Source organism: Episyrphus balteatus, chromosome 1 (genome assembly GCF_945859705.1).
Source record: "Episyrphus balteatus chromosome 1, idEpiBalt1.1, whole genome shotgun sequence".
NCBI lineage: Eukaryota > Metazoa > Arthropoda > Insecta > Diptera > Syrphidae > Episyrphus > Episyrphus balteatus.
In genome coordinates, this window is record NC_079134.1 from 43,029,864 (window position 1) to 43,046,380 (window position 16,517).

The 16,517-nt window shown below is 33.7% G+C and overlaps 1 protein-coding gene across 14 annotated transcripts in view; it reads left to right on the forward strand.

Annotated features, from left to right (window-relative positions):
• The window catches only part of LOC129905801 (bridge-like lipid transfer protein family member 1), a 59,610-nt gene that overhangs the window by 14,859 nt on the left and 28,234 nt on the right, over positions 1 to 16,517 (forward strand). For 6 of the 14 annotated variants that reach the window (XM_055981367.1, XM_055981372.1, XM_055981371.1 and 3 more), the window contains exons 2-16: positions 5,320 to 5,455; positions 5,530 to 5,673; positions 5,735 to 6,296; positions 6,353 to 7,976; positions 8,038 to 8,232; positions 8,299 to 8,418; positions 10,536 to 10,784; positions 10,851 to 11,007; positions 11,071 to 11,350; positions 11,408 to 11,599; positions 11,657 to 11,989; positions 12,057 to 12,261; positions 12,333 to 12,598; positions 12,762 to 12,888; positions 13,295 to 13,390. In XM_055981367.1, coding sequence (XP_055837342.1) covers positions 5,320 to 5,455; positions 5,530 to 5,673; positions 5,735 to 6,296; positions 6,353 to 7,976; positions 8,038 to 8,232; positions 8,299 to 8,418; positions 10,536 to 10,784; positions 10,851 to 11,007; positions 11,071 to 11,350; positions 11,408 to 11,599; positions 11,657 to 11,989; positions 12,057 to 12,261; positions 12,333 to 12,598; positions 12,762 to 12,888; positions 13,295 to 13,390 — 4,686 coding nt within the window. The remainder of the gene's footprint in view (positions 1 to 5,319; positions 5,456 to 5,529; positions 5,674 to 5,734; positions 6,297 to 6,352; positions 7,977 to 8,037; positions 8,233 to 8,298; positions 8,419 to 10,535; positions 10,785 to 10,850; positions 11,008 to 11,070; positions 11,351 to 11,407; positions 11,600 to 11,656; positions 11,990 to 12,056; positions 12,262 to 12,332; positions 12,599 to 12,761; positions 12,889 to 13,294; positions 13,391 to 16,517) is intronic. The other 8 variants (XM_055981373.1, XM_055981374.1, XM_055981379.1 and 5 more) reach the window with 4 other exon arrangements.

Here is a 16,517-nt window from a genome sequence, read left to right on the forward strand (position 1 = left end):
GCCGAGTACTTGTCTGCATTTGCGAGGTGGCACCCGACATTTTTTAGATAGAAGAGAGTCTAAGCTAAACATGATGTATTTTACAGCCTTTAACTCTATCAAATATTATACACTTTGGCCAAAAAACAAGTGATTTTTGCGTTTTTTAGCATTTGAGTAGGGTTGCCGAGTACTTGTCTGCATTTGCGAGGTGGCACCCGACATTTTTTAGATAGAAGAGAGTCTAAGCTAAACATGATGTATTTTACAGCCTTTAACTCCATCAAATATTATACACTTCGGCCAAAAAACAAGTGATTTTTGGGTTTTTTAGCATTTGGATAGGGTTGCCGAGTACTTGTCTGCATTTGCGAGGTGGCACCCGACATTTTTTAGATAGAAGAGAGTCTAAGCTAAACATGATGTATTTTACAGCCTTTAACTCCATCAAATATTATACACTTCGGCCAAAAAACAAGTGATTTTTGGGTTTTTTAGCATTTGGATAGGGTTGCCGAGTACTTGTCTGCATTTGCGAGGTGGCACCCGACATTTTTTAGATAGAAGAGAGTCTAAGCTAAACATGATGTATTTTACAGCCTTTAACTCCATCAAATATTATACACTTCGGCCAAAAAACAAGTGATTTTTGCGTTTTTTAGCATTTGAGTAGGGTTGCCGAGTACTTGTCTGCATTTGCGAGGTGGCACCCGACATTTTTTAGATAGAAGAGAGTCTAAGCTAAACATGATGTATTTTACAGCCTTTAACTCCATCAAATATTATACACTTCGGCCAAAAAACAAGTGATTTTTGGGTTTTTTAGCATTTGGATAGGGTTGCCGAGTACTTGTCTGCATTTGCGAGGTGGCACCCGACATTTTTTAGATAGAAGAGAGTATTATCTAAAATTTGGTGATTAGTTTAGCTTTCTAGTGCATAAAAAGTTATACTGTTCTGTTCAAAGAAGATTTTTGTCAGTGTTGTTTTCATTTGGATGGGGTTGCCACATTTGTAGGGTTACGTTCTTTATATTATTTTATTATTTTTTTTTTACTATTTTGGCTTTCGTTTGGCTTTTCAGATTTTTTTTTTATCTGGCCAAACAACAAAGATATGAATGTATTAGTTATGTGACAATTTTTCCTTTCAAATAGGGTTGCCACATGGAAGTTCCCATTTTAGAAGTGGCAACCCTATTTTTTTATTTTCAGTATCAACTTATCTTTCATTTGACACCAATTTTAACTTCTAACCTTATGAGCTAAGTAACTCGACGGTCGCCTCTCCGACTATTAGTAGGTAGTTTTTTTTTAGATTTTCCTTATAAAAAAAAACTGGAAAAAACTTGCTAGAATTTTTTGACTTTGGATTCGAACTCAGCAAATCAAAAACCGTAAGAAAAGTACCTATAATTTTGTTCCTAGGAGAAACAAATCTGAAGCTTTACAAGGCAGTGTATAGAATGGTTAATCACAAAATAAGATATTCCTAAATGTATTTTATTATAGTTTTCTTTACATATTTGACTTTTTATATATATTGGGCGTTGAGATTTTACATTTTCTTGAATAAAGGTGTTTTTGTTCATGTGGGATTTACTAAAAACTGCAGGATTTTAATATTTTTGATGTCAATTAGTATCTTAAAATGTGTATATACTTTAATAATTAAATACAAATTTGGTGTCATGTTATGAGAAATAAGTCCTCCAAATTTTAGCTAAATACGAATAATAGTTTCATTTTGGTACTAGGTCAACCGAATAAAAAGGGTTATTTTCTACAAACTACTCATATTTTTCAAAAATCATTTAAAAAAAAATGGTACATGCTAGAATTTTTCTGAAACCAGATTTAGATTCAAAAAAGTCAAATCGTTTATGATTTCAAAAAAATATTTGAACGAGAAAAAAAAGATACATTTAGCAGATTGATGGTCCCCATTAAAAATTCCATCATCCACATACTAGTAAATTACCATTATTAATTTTTTTCTATTTTTATTACTTAAAAATACACAGGAGTCTAAATGAAAAGTTGAAGAACCAAAATGATTGACACCTTGTCAGATTCATAAAAGCCGTTTTAACATCGAGATCATGTACATCCTCAGCTCAGCTCAGGTACTCTCAAAGATGTGAATCGAATCACTAAAGATTAGACTAAGAGCCCCGGCTGGGTAAGAAATATTTTAGTTTGAAAGCAATTATGTTGCAAAACAAACTATTTTTTCGATCACACAAACTTTTTGATAGGCCGATACTTAATCGTTGTAGTGTGCGCACTTTCATACATTTTCATACTTATTACGATACCGAAAAAAATATTTGTTTTGCTACACAATTGCCTTCAAACAAAAATATTTCCTACCTAATCAACTATTTAGTCGGCTGCCTGTGCGCCCACTAGGAGCCCAACCCGACTAAACTATCGGCCCATTGAAAGTCTGTAGTGTGCGGAGGCTCTTAATGTTTCTGCAACTGCAACAACTGCACACAAATCGTGCCTTGAAACGTTCGATTGGATCGTTCGGTTTCCTCTTCATCTTGAAAACTCATTTGTTTTCGTTTATCTTTTGGTTATTTGGATGGCTGTTGTACCATAGATCCTATGGGGTCTTGTCTTTTGTAAAGATTGTTCCTTTTCGATTTAAAGTACAGACTGTGATCTGAATCTCTTCTTTTATTCTCAAACGACCTGGTATTTCATATATTTTTCTTAGAACATTGTATACTTTTATTAAAACTAAAACAAGGCATAATATTCAGCAGATATGATTTTTTTTTTTTTAATTAAGTCTCACCTTTTTATTTGTTTTCAAAGCTAAGTCAGCAAAAAATACTCTGCATTTCCTAATCGAATATCATTTTTATCCTGTTTCACATATCATTTGACCACGTCTACATCCGGCAGAGTAAGCGTTTCCATGATTTCTGCAACAGGTATCTTGTTCGCGACTAATACGATCACAAGTTTCGTTGCACGGTTCTACGCGTACTAAAATTCCTTCAGTTCCAGTTGAAATGATAGTAACTATTGCAAGAACCAAAAACATGATGGTTGATTTTTTGAAAGAAGCCATTTCAAAAATAAGTCTAAGAAGAATGAAGAGCAGAACAACACACCTGATTAAGTTAAATGTTTTTTTTTGTTAATTTTTGATTGATTGCTTTGGCTTTATATATGACTCAAACTAAAAAGTGGAGATACTTTTTACTTTTAATAAGTAGACTAAATAAACAAATAATTTACTGTCATAAAATAAATATGTACAACAAAAGTTTATAAGAACAATAAGAGCTTATTATTATTATTATTTTTTTTTTTTTTGAGCCGAACAATTTCTGTTAACACACTTACGAGTACTTTTTATATGTCATTATTTACATAAGAAAAGAAGTAACAAAAGTGGAGTTAATTATGAATATTATATAAATCAAAAAGAGATGTGAATATCGGATCCAGAAAACTTAAGAAAACATAAGTAAACTTGAAATACCTTAAAATTTGAAGTACCTTAAAATTTTAACTAAAATGCACTTGCACTTATTTCGCACGTTCCCCTGGAAAAGTATCCTGAAGTGCAGTGAGAATAAAAAAAAACTTTGTTGGTATCCGAGTCATACGGCCATAGCAAAATTCTCGAGTAGATGAGTATTGCTTCATTCCCGAGAACAAAAGAGGGAAAACTGGTTGAAAAAGAATTTGATACCACCATTTTCATAGATGGCTAGTCAGGTGTTTTCTTAAACATCATGAAAACCAATAATGATATCGTCTTCCAAACACTCAAGCGATTTTCAATCTGAAGTGTTAGAAATTAAGAAGGCTTGTGTAGGTATAATCAAAAATCCCAACAATACTGAATATCAATATTCGCTATTCGCAATGTAGTCATTTTAATTGATATCAAAACTATATGTAGATGTCAAATAAGTCAATGTATGAAAAATAGAACTTTCAGGTCTTAGCTTTAGCATGGGAATTACCCTAGTAGGCTAAAGTGAAATTCAAGCTCCGTGAAGCCAAAACTGCGACCTCAACATTTTTGAACCAAATTAGTCTAATTCGTTTGTCCGTTTGTCCCTTCAAAAAAATTTTAGAGTAAATTCAATTTTTTTATAGGAAGTCTGAAAAAGAAAAATCGCCTAAAACGCTCAAATTTTGAGGTATACGTGTAAGTTCTTTATATGTATATGCCAAAAAATCGTCGTTTGTCCACCCCACGTTTAAAAAATATTATCAAAATAAAACAAATGTTTTATTGAAAATTTCCAATAAAAATTACGTATACACCACAGTGTACATAGTAGGTACATACATATGTATTACAAATTTAAAAGTCCCCTAAAACCACCAAAAATAATTTTTTTTTTTTCAAAAATTCAAACTTCTGTCGTTTGTCCATTCCATATCCATTTCTCAAGTTAGACAAATGATTGCCGTTTGAATTTTTGAAAAAAAAAGAGATTTAAAAAAAGTACAGTATGAAAGTTGCCATAAAAAAAATTGTTTTGAATTTTGGATAAAACATAGGGTGGACCTCAATAACTTGAGTGGGACATTCGATTGCAATTGGTTTTATAGTAAGTCTATCTCAAAATTTGAGTGTTTAAAGCGATTTGTCATTTTTCAGACTTCCTATAAAAAAATTGAATTTGCTCTAAAAAATTTTTGAAGTGTGGACAAACGAAAATTTTGGGTGAGCAAATATGGACAAAAGAATCAGACTAGTTTGGAGGTCGCAGTCCTGGATGACCTAAGCGACCTCTCTTACAATAGAATTTTTGATCTTATAAATTTCATAAACAAAACTTAATACGATTAGCTCTTAGACAAACGCAAATCGGGTATACTACTGGATGAGCTCGCTTCTGGCCCTACGGTGGTGAAAGAGAGCAGGTAGCCTGTCACTTACTATAAAGCTGGTACCTTAGGCGTAGGATCAAATTCAGCACCTCTATATGTTAAGACTTTTAGCAATAGGTCCAACAAATTTAATGAGGCAAGAGTGCAAAAAACTTTGTCCGTTGCTCTTTGAAGAGACGAGACAAACATTCAGCTACTAAGCTACCACCACTTAACACTCATTACATTACCAAGCTCACACAGGTATTTGATCAGGGAAGTTTCAGACCAATAGACCAACTGTAATCATCAGTGGTCATAGTATGTGTCTTCATTAGTCAAAACCACTCTCAACTATTTCACAAACAATTTAGGTCACAAAAGTTATAGTATCTTTTAAACTAATTACTTTAGTTTCTATTACTTTTAAGGCAAAGTACAACAAAAAAAGTATTAACAAAATCTTCTATATATTTTTTAATCCTTGTAGATATGGCTCCTGTGTTCTCTGCTAACTTCAATCACCTGGGTCACATACATTACATTCTACAATTCCCGAGTTGTTGGCGTAATCGTTACAAAAATTGTAAATCGATGGTTCTTCAAAGGCACATATTTCAAAATTGGTAAGTTAAAAAAAAAAGGTTTTTTAATTCAATTTTATTTGGAAAGTCTTGAAAACACTATAAATTTCTTTTAGGTTCACTTTCCCTAAATCCACTTGCTGGAAAAATAATGTTCCGTGATTTCGTTTACGTATGTTTCGACTATTCGGTTCGAATTCAAGATGGATATTTTATATTCCGATGGTGGCGATCATATGTTCCCAAGGATGTATCAGAAGGTAAAAGTCTCTCTATTGATTTTAGGAAGCAATTGTATGAAATTTCTTTTTCCATCAATAGATTTATCACATTCTGACACGAGACTTTCTGTCCAATTAAATGGATTCGAGCTTCATATCTACAATCGATCTGAACTTTATGATCATTTAGAGAAAACATTTGGTCTAAAACCATCCATGTTTATTCCGGTAAGAAATACAATAGAAAAGAAGAGCTTTGAAACTATATCATTCTTTCGTTTACAGACGGAAAATCTCTCAGCCGAGGAGCGTAACAAAATCAAAGAGCATGCCATGAATTTGGAAAATTCCAGGCAAACTGCGGCTGCTTCATTTAGCAAAGAAAGTAAAAAACGTTCCGAAGCTATGGCAGCCACAACATGGAGGGATTTAATTCCGGTTATCAAAATTGACATTTGCTCTGGTCGTTTTGTCTTCGGCAACAGATTGACACCGACTACACTATCAATTTCTGTGGAAGAAGCACATTGCACTTATAGTACAAAACCAGCTGTCTGTCGGTTGGATCACTTTATGCATTTTGTCAAAGCAAAAGTCGAGAATGCCAAAGTAATGTTTGCACCAAGTCCAAAATATACTGGATTAGTTGATGAACCACCAAGGTGAGTATTCCTTTAGTTATTTTGGAATAACCTTTAAGTTTGTTTCTTTGCTTCAGATACATGGGTGAGGGTTTCGTTGTAATGATGTCCAATTGCATGGATTTGTATTTCTATATGGACGAGGCAGGAGTTGTTCCCGATGAACCAGTACACCTCACTCTAGCAAATGGTGACATAGTTGAACCCTCTCCACCAGTTTGGGGCATTGACATTAAATGCCAAAAAGGAACTGATTTCAGCTATGGTCCCTGGGCCGATAGACAACGTGACCATCTGTTCAAATTCTTTTTCCCTCCGGACTGGCAAAAAATGAAAGAAACACCCGCACCATTGCCAGGAGAACTCCGTGGTTATCAGTCATTCGATGTTTGTCTATGTGTCCTGAGTGAAGCTACAATTGACATACTTTTCTCCAAAGACAAAGAAACCAATGCCATGCATATAACAGTTGGTCCAGCATCGTACGTAGAAGTAACAATACCCTGGGTCAACCAGGCTGATGGTTATACATCAAAAATTGCCGGCCAATTATTTCACGTGGAGGCAACGACAAGTCTACAATATCGCAGCTTAGCCGAATTGGAATCACTAGAGTATAAAGTACGAATCCACTATCCAAATAAATGGAATGACAGTCAAGACTGGAGTATTAATCTGACTGGATGTAAAGCAACTGCTTTTATAGTCTACAAGCATAAATGCTTCTTCCAGGATCTTATAGAAGATTGGGCAAATAAATCAAGACCAGATATTCTCAGCTTTGTGCCATACACTTGCAAATTTACAATTCTCCTTAATGAATTTGAAATTCTCACCCTGAGTAATGAATACAATTGGATTGATTGTTCATCAGCAAATCAAGAGAACCATCATTTGGCTTTCTGTGGAGATTTATTCGATCTAAGTTTTGCATTGCCATTTGATGATTTCTTGCCACAAACTGTAACACTTAGATTTTGGATACATGGCGAAGGTTTGGACTTGAGTATGTATTTGCCAGAAGTTTCTTCAGCAAGGCCAATAGTTTTGGCTATTGACGAGAATGCAAGACTGCTAACACGAGGTGGAAAGATAAAAAATCGACCAGAATTATATTCGAAAAAATGGCGAAAGATATGCCAACGAAGTGCTGGTTGGATAGATTGTTGGACTGTGCCAATAGTTGCTTTGTCAATTCAGTATATTTATCATCCAGTTCCACCACAAGGTCCTGATCCACAAGCTGATATTACAACACCGGAAAAGGAAGAAATACTACTTAGTCCAATGAGAATACCTAAAATACGAAAGTCGCCAGTTGCGAATTGGCAAAGTGAATCGTATAAATTTGATCCGGCAACATTACCTGCTGATCAGGTGACGGTGGAACTTGAGATTGGATCGTCGGTGATGATGGCTTATGGAAGTGTACTAAGAAATTTTTATAATTTAAAGGAGAACATTTTTGGTGAAGATCAGAATTTCACCGACATGGAACAATCTAATGTACAAATGAAAGAAGCCACCGCAACAAATCCAAAAGATCAACTTCTTGGTAAAGACAAAGACGTTGCTACAAAATCCATATCGGAGGTTACTGTTCCGGAAGAGAAACAAAAACCTTTTGATCCGCGTTTGTATAGGCCATTGGAAGTTGTTGTGTCTGTGATTATTCATGATATTCAAGCTCATTTAATGAAGGTTTGTACTAATATTCATATTATGTCATTCTTTTAAATTATGTTTAATTTTTCTTTTTTAGAATTGTAATGATAATGATCCTCCATGTCCTGTGATACTCATCGAACGACTTGGTTTCGAAATGAATAAACGATATACTGGAACTGAATTGCAGGTTTTAGTTAGTCCATCGTATTTAATAACTTCCGATGCACTTGTTCGACCGAATCGAGATAAGCACATTAATCAAGGTCATTTATTGTTGTCTGCTGTTCAAGTATGAATTTTTTTTATAATTTTTCATAGAAGTTCTAAAATGCTCGTTTTTTATATTTTGAAAAAGGTCCGAGGACATGCAATGTTTAGCAATGAAGGATGTGCTCTTGACGAAGATACATTAGAATACTCTTGGTTGGTTGAGATTCAATTGGGAAAATTGTCTGGAAAGCTTACTGTGCCACAGGTTTGTGCAATTATTTGATTTAAGTTTAAAGTACAAAAATACTTTAGAGAATAGTTTAGTTCCCAAAATCCTCGATTGCGGACGTTTTGAATGCTCATAATTCGAATTGGCTTCGACAATCTAGCCAGACAACACCTAAAGGAAGGTTTGGCGTTTTGATAGAGCCAATTGGTATGGCTGTAAGAGTTCTTTCGAAATTTCAATTGGTGTCTTTTTGGACGGAAACGTTGATGCATCAACTGTTTTTAACGTTATTCTCAACGGCAGCATGAGAGATTTGATTCCTCATAGAATTAAAAGTATACCCCCAAAGAAAATTCGTGATTCGATTGGAGTTATGAAGAGGTGATAATGATGAGAGAAGAATGTTTTCGAAAGTATAAAAACAACCTTACAGTAGAAAATTAATTAACGGGTCAGAAATATAACGCTCACATTTGGAAATCCAAATTTTTGAATGATATACTAATGATGCCCAAAAAGTAGGGAACATTTTTGGTCCTCTGTTAAGTGAAGAACATAAATAACTCAACCACATCGTCGTACCTACGACGCGTCGGTGCCAACGCTCGTCTTTAACGATATTCCGACTATCAGTTCCCTCGACAATGCCAACTTCCTGGCAGCACAATTTGCCGCCAATTCTACGCTTCCAAATAGTAACTTGGCTCCTCTCGAGCTCGAGAGTGTAAAATTTACCGAGCGTTCTTAAAGATCTCGATATACACAAATTCGTTGGCCCAGTTGTTATCCCCCAAAGATATTCCAAATGGTTGTTCTTCTACGTTGGCATAAACATTTCGCAAAATTTTCCATCTATCTCATTCTTCTGGAATTTTCCCTAGTTATTGGAAAACTGTATTTGTCAAACTTGTCCTAAAAAACGGTGAATCTTCCTTCCTTTCCAATTACATACTTGCAATAACCTTCGCACTTTCCAAGGTCATAGAGACATTGATTAACCGTCAACTTAAAAAGTATTTCGAAGAACGAAAGCCTCCTCAGTAGCAATAGATCAACTGGCGATTTGATAGTATAATGTCGCCGAAAAGTGGAATCAATCTTTACACTGCTTTGGAGAAATTAAGATTACTGCGCTTGATATTTCTAAATCATTCGATACAGTTTATCATCAGGTTGCGTGCTTTTGGTATGGATGAATGCCTTATCAGTAATTACCTTTTTGTTCGTTCAATACAATTTGTGTTGGATGGTTTTAATCTTATGTTCCCTACATAAATCCTGGTGCGCCCCAGGGTTCCGTTCTGTCCCCAACTCTATTTCCTACATTCATAAATGACATCTTATCCTTAACTTCTAATCCACTGAATTGTTTCGCCGACGACTCAACCCCCAGCTTCTCATATTCGTTTCCAACTTAACATCTCTGCTCTTCGGATGTAGAGCTGGAACGGTTGCGTATGACAAGTTTATTGAATTCAGATGTTGACAGTATTGTTAAATGCGGACTTGAAAACCGAGTAGAAGTCAATGCTTCGAAAACCTAATGATTTGTTTTGTCGTTGAAATTCAATGTATCCATGAATGGGACCTGCCATAACAACACTTTCTCTTTTAGAAAGAAGTCAATGCTTCGAAAACCTAATGATTTGTTTTGTCGTTGAAATTCAATGTATCCATGAATGGTACCTGCCATAACCACACTTTCTCTTTTATCGCTTTTTTTTTTAATCAGTCCTCTAGAAATTAAATTCCTCCCCTTAAAATCGGAGGCAAATATTATATTTTTGATTTCGGTTTTGGTTTCGGTTTCGAGTTCAGCACCCCTAAAACCTTCATAAAAGTATAGTATTTAATAGTTTTCGTCATGAATCCATGAATCTGCCCATCTGTGTGGCTTAACGTCTGTAAATTCATCTAGAGCCTAAACGAATTGACTTAATTCAAAATTTATTGACTTATACTTCTTATCAACCTTTAGGGTAATGTGTGCACAATTTTTCACAAAAAAAATTGTAAAAAAATTATTTTAGTACTTTTAAATTTTTGATTTCTAAACCAATAGGCTTAATTAAGTACTTCGTTAATATATAAGTAGTTGAGCTACAAGAGCAGTCGTGCATTTTATTTCAATTATTATGTTTTTCACCTACTAGCTTGTAAACACCGTTGTTGGATTGGAAACCCTCATTCTTCTCGCTGTTGATCCAGAAAACTGTTTAAAATCACCAAAAACTGTCCGCAACTGTCATCATGGCGTACCTAGCAATCAATGTCCTCAAACCAAAGAAGAAAACAAATACAAATGCCCATCAGCTGAAGACATTAAATATAAAATGACCAGAGTCTCAGTGGATGCTGTAGATGTTTATCTAATTGAAAGTGGAACAGCTCTGCATACTTGGGTAAGTTTTCAACTTCTCTGAAAAAAATGCTTAAACCTTTTTTTTTAATTTTTTATAATATTTTAGATCTCACCAATTCGTTTGGCTACTTGTAATCTTCATGGACAACGTGTGAAATCTGGCATTTCTGGTTTACTTCCATCGATACTTTTGCGCTTATTTATGCTGAACAATGGTTGTAATACAAGCATGGCTACATCTTACAGTAATACCAATACCGCAGGTCAGTTAAGTAACATTTTTTGTAAATAACAAAAATTTTTACTAAAAATGTCTTTAACTGTAGGAAGTAATCGTTCTGGAAAACATCGCAAAGACGACAGCAAAAGTGCTGAACCTCAAATCAAACCGAAACGAAGTTCAAATTCGTTTTCACAACGTCGCGACTCGAAAGAGGATGGTTCTCGGAAACTTCGAGATAGTTATTCGGATGTCAAAAGATGTTCTGAGTCGGAACTCTTTGAAAATTGGTTAGAAGTTGGGTGTACTTCATTGGGCCCAATTTTATTGGAAGGAGCATCAGCTCTTCCAATTCCAGATCATAAATTGCATATAGTTCAGCATAAGTAAACTGTTTTTGAAATATAATCTCGAAAAATGCTTATCCATATTATTTTTAATAGTTTCCTTCGAGAACATGATGTTAAGTCGAAACGTCTTTGGTTCCTTTGGTCTGGCAACAATGCCAGCACAGAGATTGCACGTTGTGGGTGTATAGGTGGATGCGCATTCTTTGGAAGTAATCGCAATGGGATGAAGTTTTTCAAGCCATCTGCCCAGGATGTCCAAGACAATTACAATATTGCCAGATATCAGTATGTTTTGTGTCTATTAAAAATTCATATCACATTTCATGTTTTTTTTCCTTCCAGCGTTATCGATAATCCCAAAGATTTTGGTTTTGGTGAGAGTATTTTGCATGAAGGGCAATTGGTTTTCCATACCCCTCCGTACAGCTTACAAACCGTATCCCTTCATGATAATTCTGATTTCACTGGAAAAGGAAAACATTATCGTCCAGCAATGGATAGTCGAAATGGTGGCAGTTTGAAAAAATCAGAACTTTCTACCAAAGACATTGGTTCGAGCAAATTTAAAGTACCCGAAAAACCAAACGACATTAATGGACGAAAATCACGTGAAAGTGTTGGATCACCAAATACTTTAGAAAGACGTAGCCAACGGTATTCATTCACTACCACTAGGTATATCGTTACCTACGAAGTGGATTCGTTTTAATTATAGAAACTAATTTAAACTTTATTTTTATAGACAAAATTCTGTAGAGGTTCCATATGCTCGACTATTAGATAGTCCATCGAAAAAAGTCTTGCGTCAAGAGTCAAATGAATCACAAACTATGTCTTTAAGGCGGGGATCGGATTCAAAAACTCAAAGTCTAAGAGTAACACCTCCGAAAACAAGTGTATCAGATTCACGATTGACTGGGGATGTTAATGTCGAAGATGAAATTGATGTGAGTTTTTAAAGAAACCATATCTACAGTGTAATTTTGATTTATTTATTAAACAATTGTTTAATTTTTAGATGCCTGAAGAAATGTCTCATTCCGCACCACATTCACATCCACTCGAGTTTGAAGTTGCTGACATTCCAAGTCATCATACTGATTTAAGTGGTGATAGTTTGACAAGAGAAGTCCAGAGGACTATATCACTAACATCGGAAAATCCATCTGAGATGTTTTTCTCCGCCGAAGAAGATATTTCAAATGTTATATCACAAGGATCAATGAAAAATCGCAATGGTTCTATTGTTTTCTCAGGAAAGAAACGATTTTCGTCGGACTTGAGGTGAGATTAACTAATAACCGTTGAACTTAAAGAACAGCTTCTTAACATTTGTAATTGCATTTGCAAGTTTTTAAGATGTCGTGAATTAGTTGCTTCTTTTCATTAACAAAAGCCATTTTTAATACCTACTGCATATTTTTTAATTTTTGTCTTATTTTTACAGCATTGGTGCTCAAAATGAAGTCGGTGGCCTCACACTATCAACATTCCGTAGTGATTTAGAAATTCATGCTCCTCCTGAAAGCAACAACAAAACTCTACCAAAACGACCCCAAAGCACAATGGAGTTGGTAAGTGATGCTACCAAAACCAATCAATTGGTACAACTTTTAGTTTTTTTTTTTTTTCTTTAAAAAAAAAAAACAAACAAAACAAAAATTGTTTGCCTATTGTTACTTTTACTATTCAAAAAAATTTCTTTCTCTATTATATTTAAAGTTTATAGCTCTCCAAAACATATATATCATTCTGTTACACATAAAAATCATTCAATTGGGTTTAAGTTTTTTTTAAGATTGCATGCAGATTCATTCATTTTCCCTCACTTTGTCTCTTTTTACGTTTTCATTTGATTTCTGAATTTTGTTATATTCTCTACTGAAAAACAAAATTAATAAAAAAAAAAAAAACAAACCGAATGCAAAAAAAAAAAAAAAACAAAAAGCAACAAAAATCTTTTAATCATCAATTTCATAGAACGAAGACGTGAGACGCATTCATGGTCTTGCAACTCCACTTAGAAAACTAACAAATATCTCATCACGACCAGAGTTTCGCCATTTCGTACATGATGTGAGTAGAATTAGATACAAATCAAAAAAACAAAACAACTAATTTTTAGCAAAAAGGAATAAAAAGAGTTTATGTTTTCCCTTCTTCTTTTCGGTTCCCTTTACCATCTTTACTTATATTTTCTTTGTGTTTGAACTAAGCTCTAATTCAAAACTAAATTCTATGTTTTATGTTATCCTATGTTGTTTTTGAAAAATGTATTTTTTATGTGTTTTCAAATTGGTCTAACAAATTTTTAATAAATTGTATTTTATTATCAGTTATTTTCTCATTCTATGAGTTTTATTTTATTTTATTTGAGTTTGTTTAATAAAATATTAGGTGAAACGCGCCTAGGATTAAAAATAAAACAAATTTTTATGCAACAAACAAAAAAACTCTCACTTGGAATGTTTTAGAAGATAATGTCACAAACTGCTCGTTTTTATTAATATTTTTTTTTTATGTTGTAATAGAAAATTATGAATTTTGATAATTTACTTGTTGAATGTTTAGAATGAGATTTATAAAATGAAGGTAGAGATAAACTCATTTGAAATGGATGTGCATGAATAAATGGTTTCAAGCAACGTTATGGTATTAGAAATTTTAAATATGTACACGATTTTTAAAAAGGAACATCATTTTTATACAAATAAATGTATGTACATACGTGTAAAAAATTGTTTTTGTCTAGGTAAAACATCAACCCGACTTTATTTTTTGAAAAGATATTAATGCGTTCTTAGTTATTTAGGTATGCAAAACAGAAATTGCCCAAAATAAAACCTTCAACCATTTCACTGTAAATTGCATAAAATTTGGTCGAAAAAAACACTCGCGTTACATTCAGAAAAGTTTCCAATACATAAATAGATATTTTTTGTCAATTTTAATAAAAATGTATACGAAAAATACTGTTCATGAATGTAACTTTCCCATTTATTCAAAAGTAAAAAATTTTGTATTTGTTTTTAGAATTCGCTAAGAAAAAATAACATTCTTGTGGAAACTCAGTTAGCACTAGATTTTAAAGGTCCATCATCAGGAGCTTTTCTGTAAAATTTTGAATCTAAATGTGTTTTAAATGATGATTTCTAATACTAGACCTAGGGTTAACGACATAATGAATCTAGTCATCTAAAAAATGTTGTAAGTTATATAAAAAAAAATCCCTTGGGGATTTAGACAGGAATCATTTTATCTGGCAGTAATTTGGTCTGACCAACATGGGTTACATTCGACCCAAAGTGAGAAAAAAATGAAAAAAGTCAACTCGTTTGGATATTTTTGTAAATTCAATTCATAACTAAAAGTAATTTGTATAATTAACTTTTTGACGCCCTTTGTTACACAATGCTCCCAAAAGTTTCAGCGCAAAGAGTCCGAGAAGAAATTTCTTTGACAAATACCCTGGTAAACAACTTTAAATGTCGAAAATTCGAAATTTTTGAGAAAACTCTGTTTTTGTTCCTTGTTTTTGAAGTCAAGTCATCTTAAGCATTTTGTAGGGCTTGAAACTTAGCTACGATGTTTTTTTGATGGCTTCAGTTCGAGGTCTGTAATCCTTATGTATTTCCTTTATATCTTATGGCAAAACCTCCGGACCTCATTGTTTATGTTAACAGTCGCCATAGTAAATGTTGTGGTTCTTCAATTTTATTTTGCCGTGTCCTTTCCATCGTATTTATTAGATGGCGGATATATTTACCTTATAACAATCTCCACTAGTTATTAGGCAGCACGAGATCTATTTAAGGTCTATGCAGCAATATGATCTCTAGAGTTATTGGGAAGCTGAAGATCTTGATGAAGAAAAACGAAAAATTTATGAATCTCATGTTCAGTTTTTGTATGGAAAATGGAATCAGCGGCTGTTTTGTCTACCCATATCTCAAAAATAGATATTCACCCCTATTACAGTTGGCGTTTGTCATAAAACGAAATAAAAACGACTCGCTCTGGAAGCCAATAATGGGGCTTGAGTAAAGCAATTATCGTGTTATAGGAAAGAAGAGCGGACAGCGGAGAAAATTGCGAAGTTAAATTTTTAATCTAACAAAAATTGGCGCTCCTAGAGCAAGTCGTCTGTTTTATGGCACACGCTAACCGTAATAGGGGTGATATCATCAAAACAAATTTCATTTAGAAGTAGTATCCCAAAACCACAGTTTTTCCCGGTCGCACCCAGGCACGATTAGCTTGGTACCTAAAGTGTTTTGTGCATTTCATCGAAATTAAAGATGTTTGTGGCAAATAAATAGTTAACTATTGATAACAATAATGTTGCGATGTAAAAAAGTATGTTTTAGTTTCCTACCACTTGGAAAAATAACTGTATCTGGTTCTCAAAAAAAAAAAAAAAAAATTGGAACTGATACTTAACTGTAAACAGATGTATCAAACAGTAGGTGTGTTTTTTATTACCACCGGTCTTAACTGGACAAAAAAAACGCCTCGGGGCTTAACCTGAAATCTTGGCAGCACCGTATATTGAATTTTCCGAAAACAGCAGACACAACAAAAATTTAGAGTTGTCATATTTTTCGCTTTCGTCATTTTCTTGTATTTTTCATGTATGTTTTACAAAGAGATACAAAACTATTTTAATACATTTTGTCCTTCCAAACGTGAGTTTTCACGTTTTTAAACAAATTCTTAACAGTTTATGAAAAAATTAGTTTGGCAGCACAGAATTAAAACTCTTCAAAAAGTTAAGCCCAGAGAAATCTCCGGGCTAAACAACTAAGCCCAAGGGGCTAAGGTGTTGTTGTATTTAACATGTAAATTGCTTAGCCCAGACTGCGTTTTTTTTGTCCAGTTAAGACCGGTTGTAATAAAAAACACACCTAGTATCAAACTCATTTCATTTTCCTCTGCAATTAAATACACAATCGACCCCAGTCATTCATTTAAGTCCTTGCTTCTTATTTCTCATTTTAAAATCTCTACACTAACCTAGTTTTTGTTGCATGTTTTTGTATTTTTTTCCATAGATTTTATTAGAATTTTCTAATATCGATCGTATGTAATCTCATTTGTATTTATAGTTCATGCCATTTCAGAGACAAAACTTTTTCGAATGATAAAAAACCCCTGCTCTTCCTTAATTGGTTAATTAAAAAAAGTTCCATCTAGTGCACTTTTC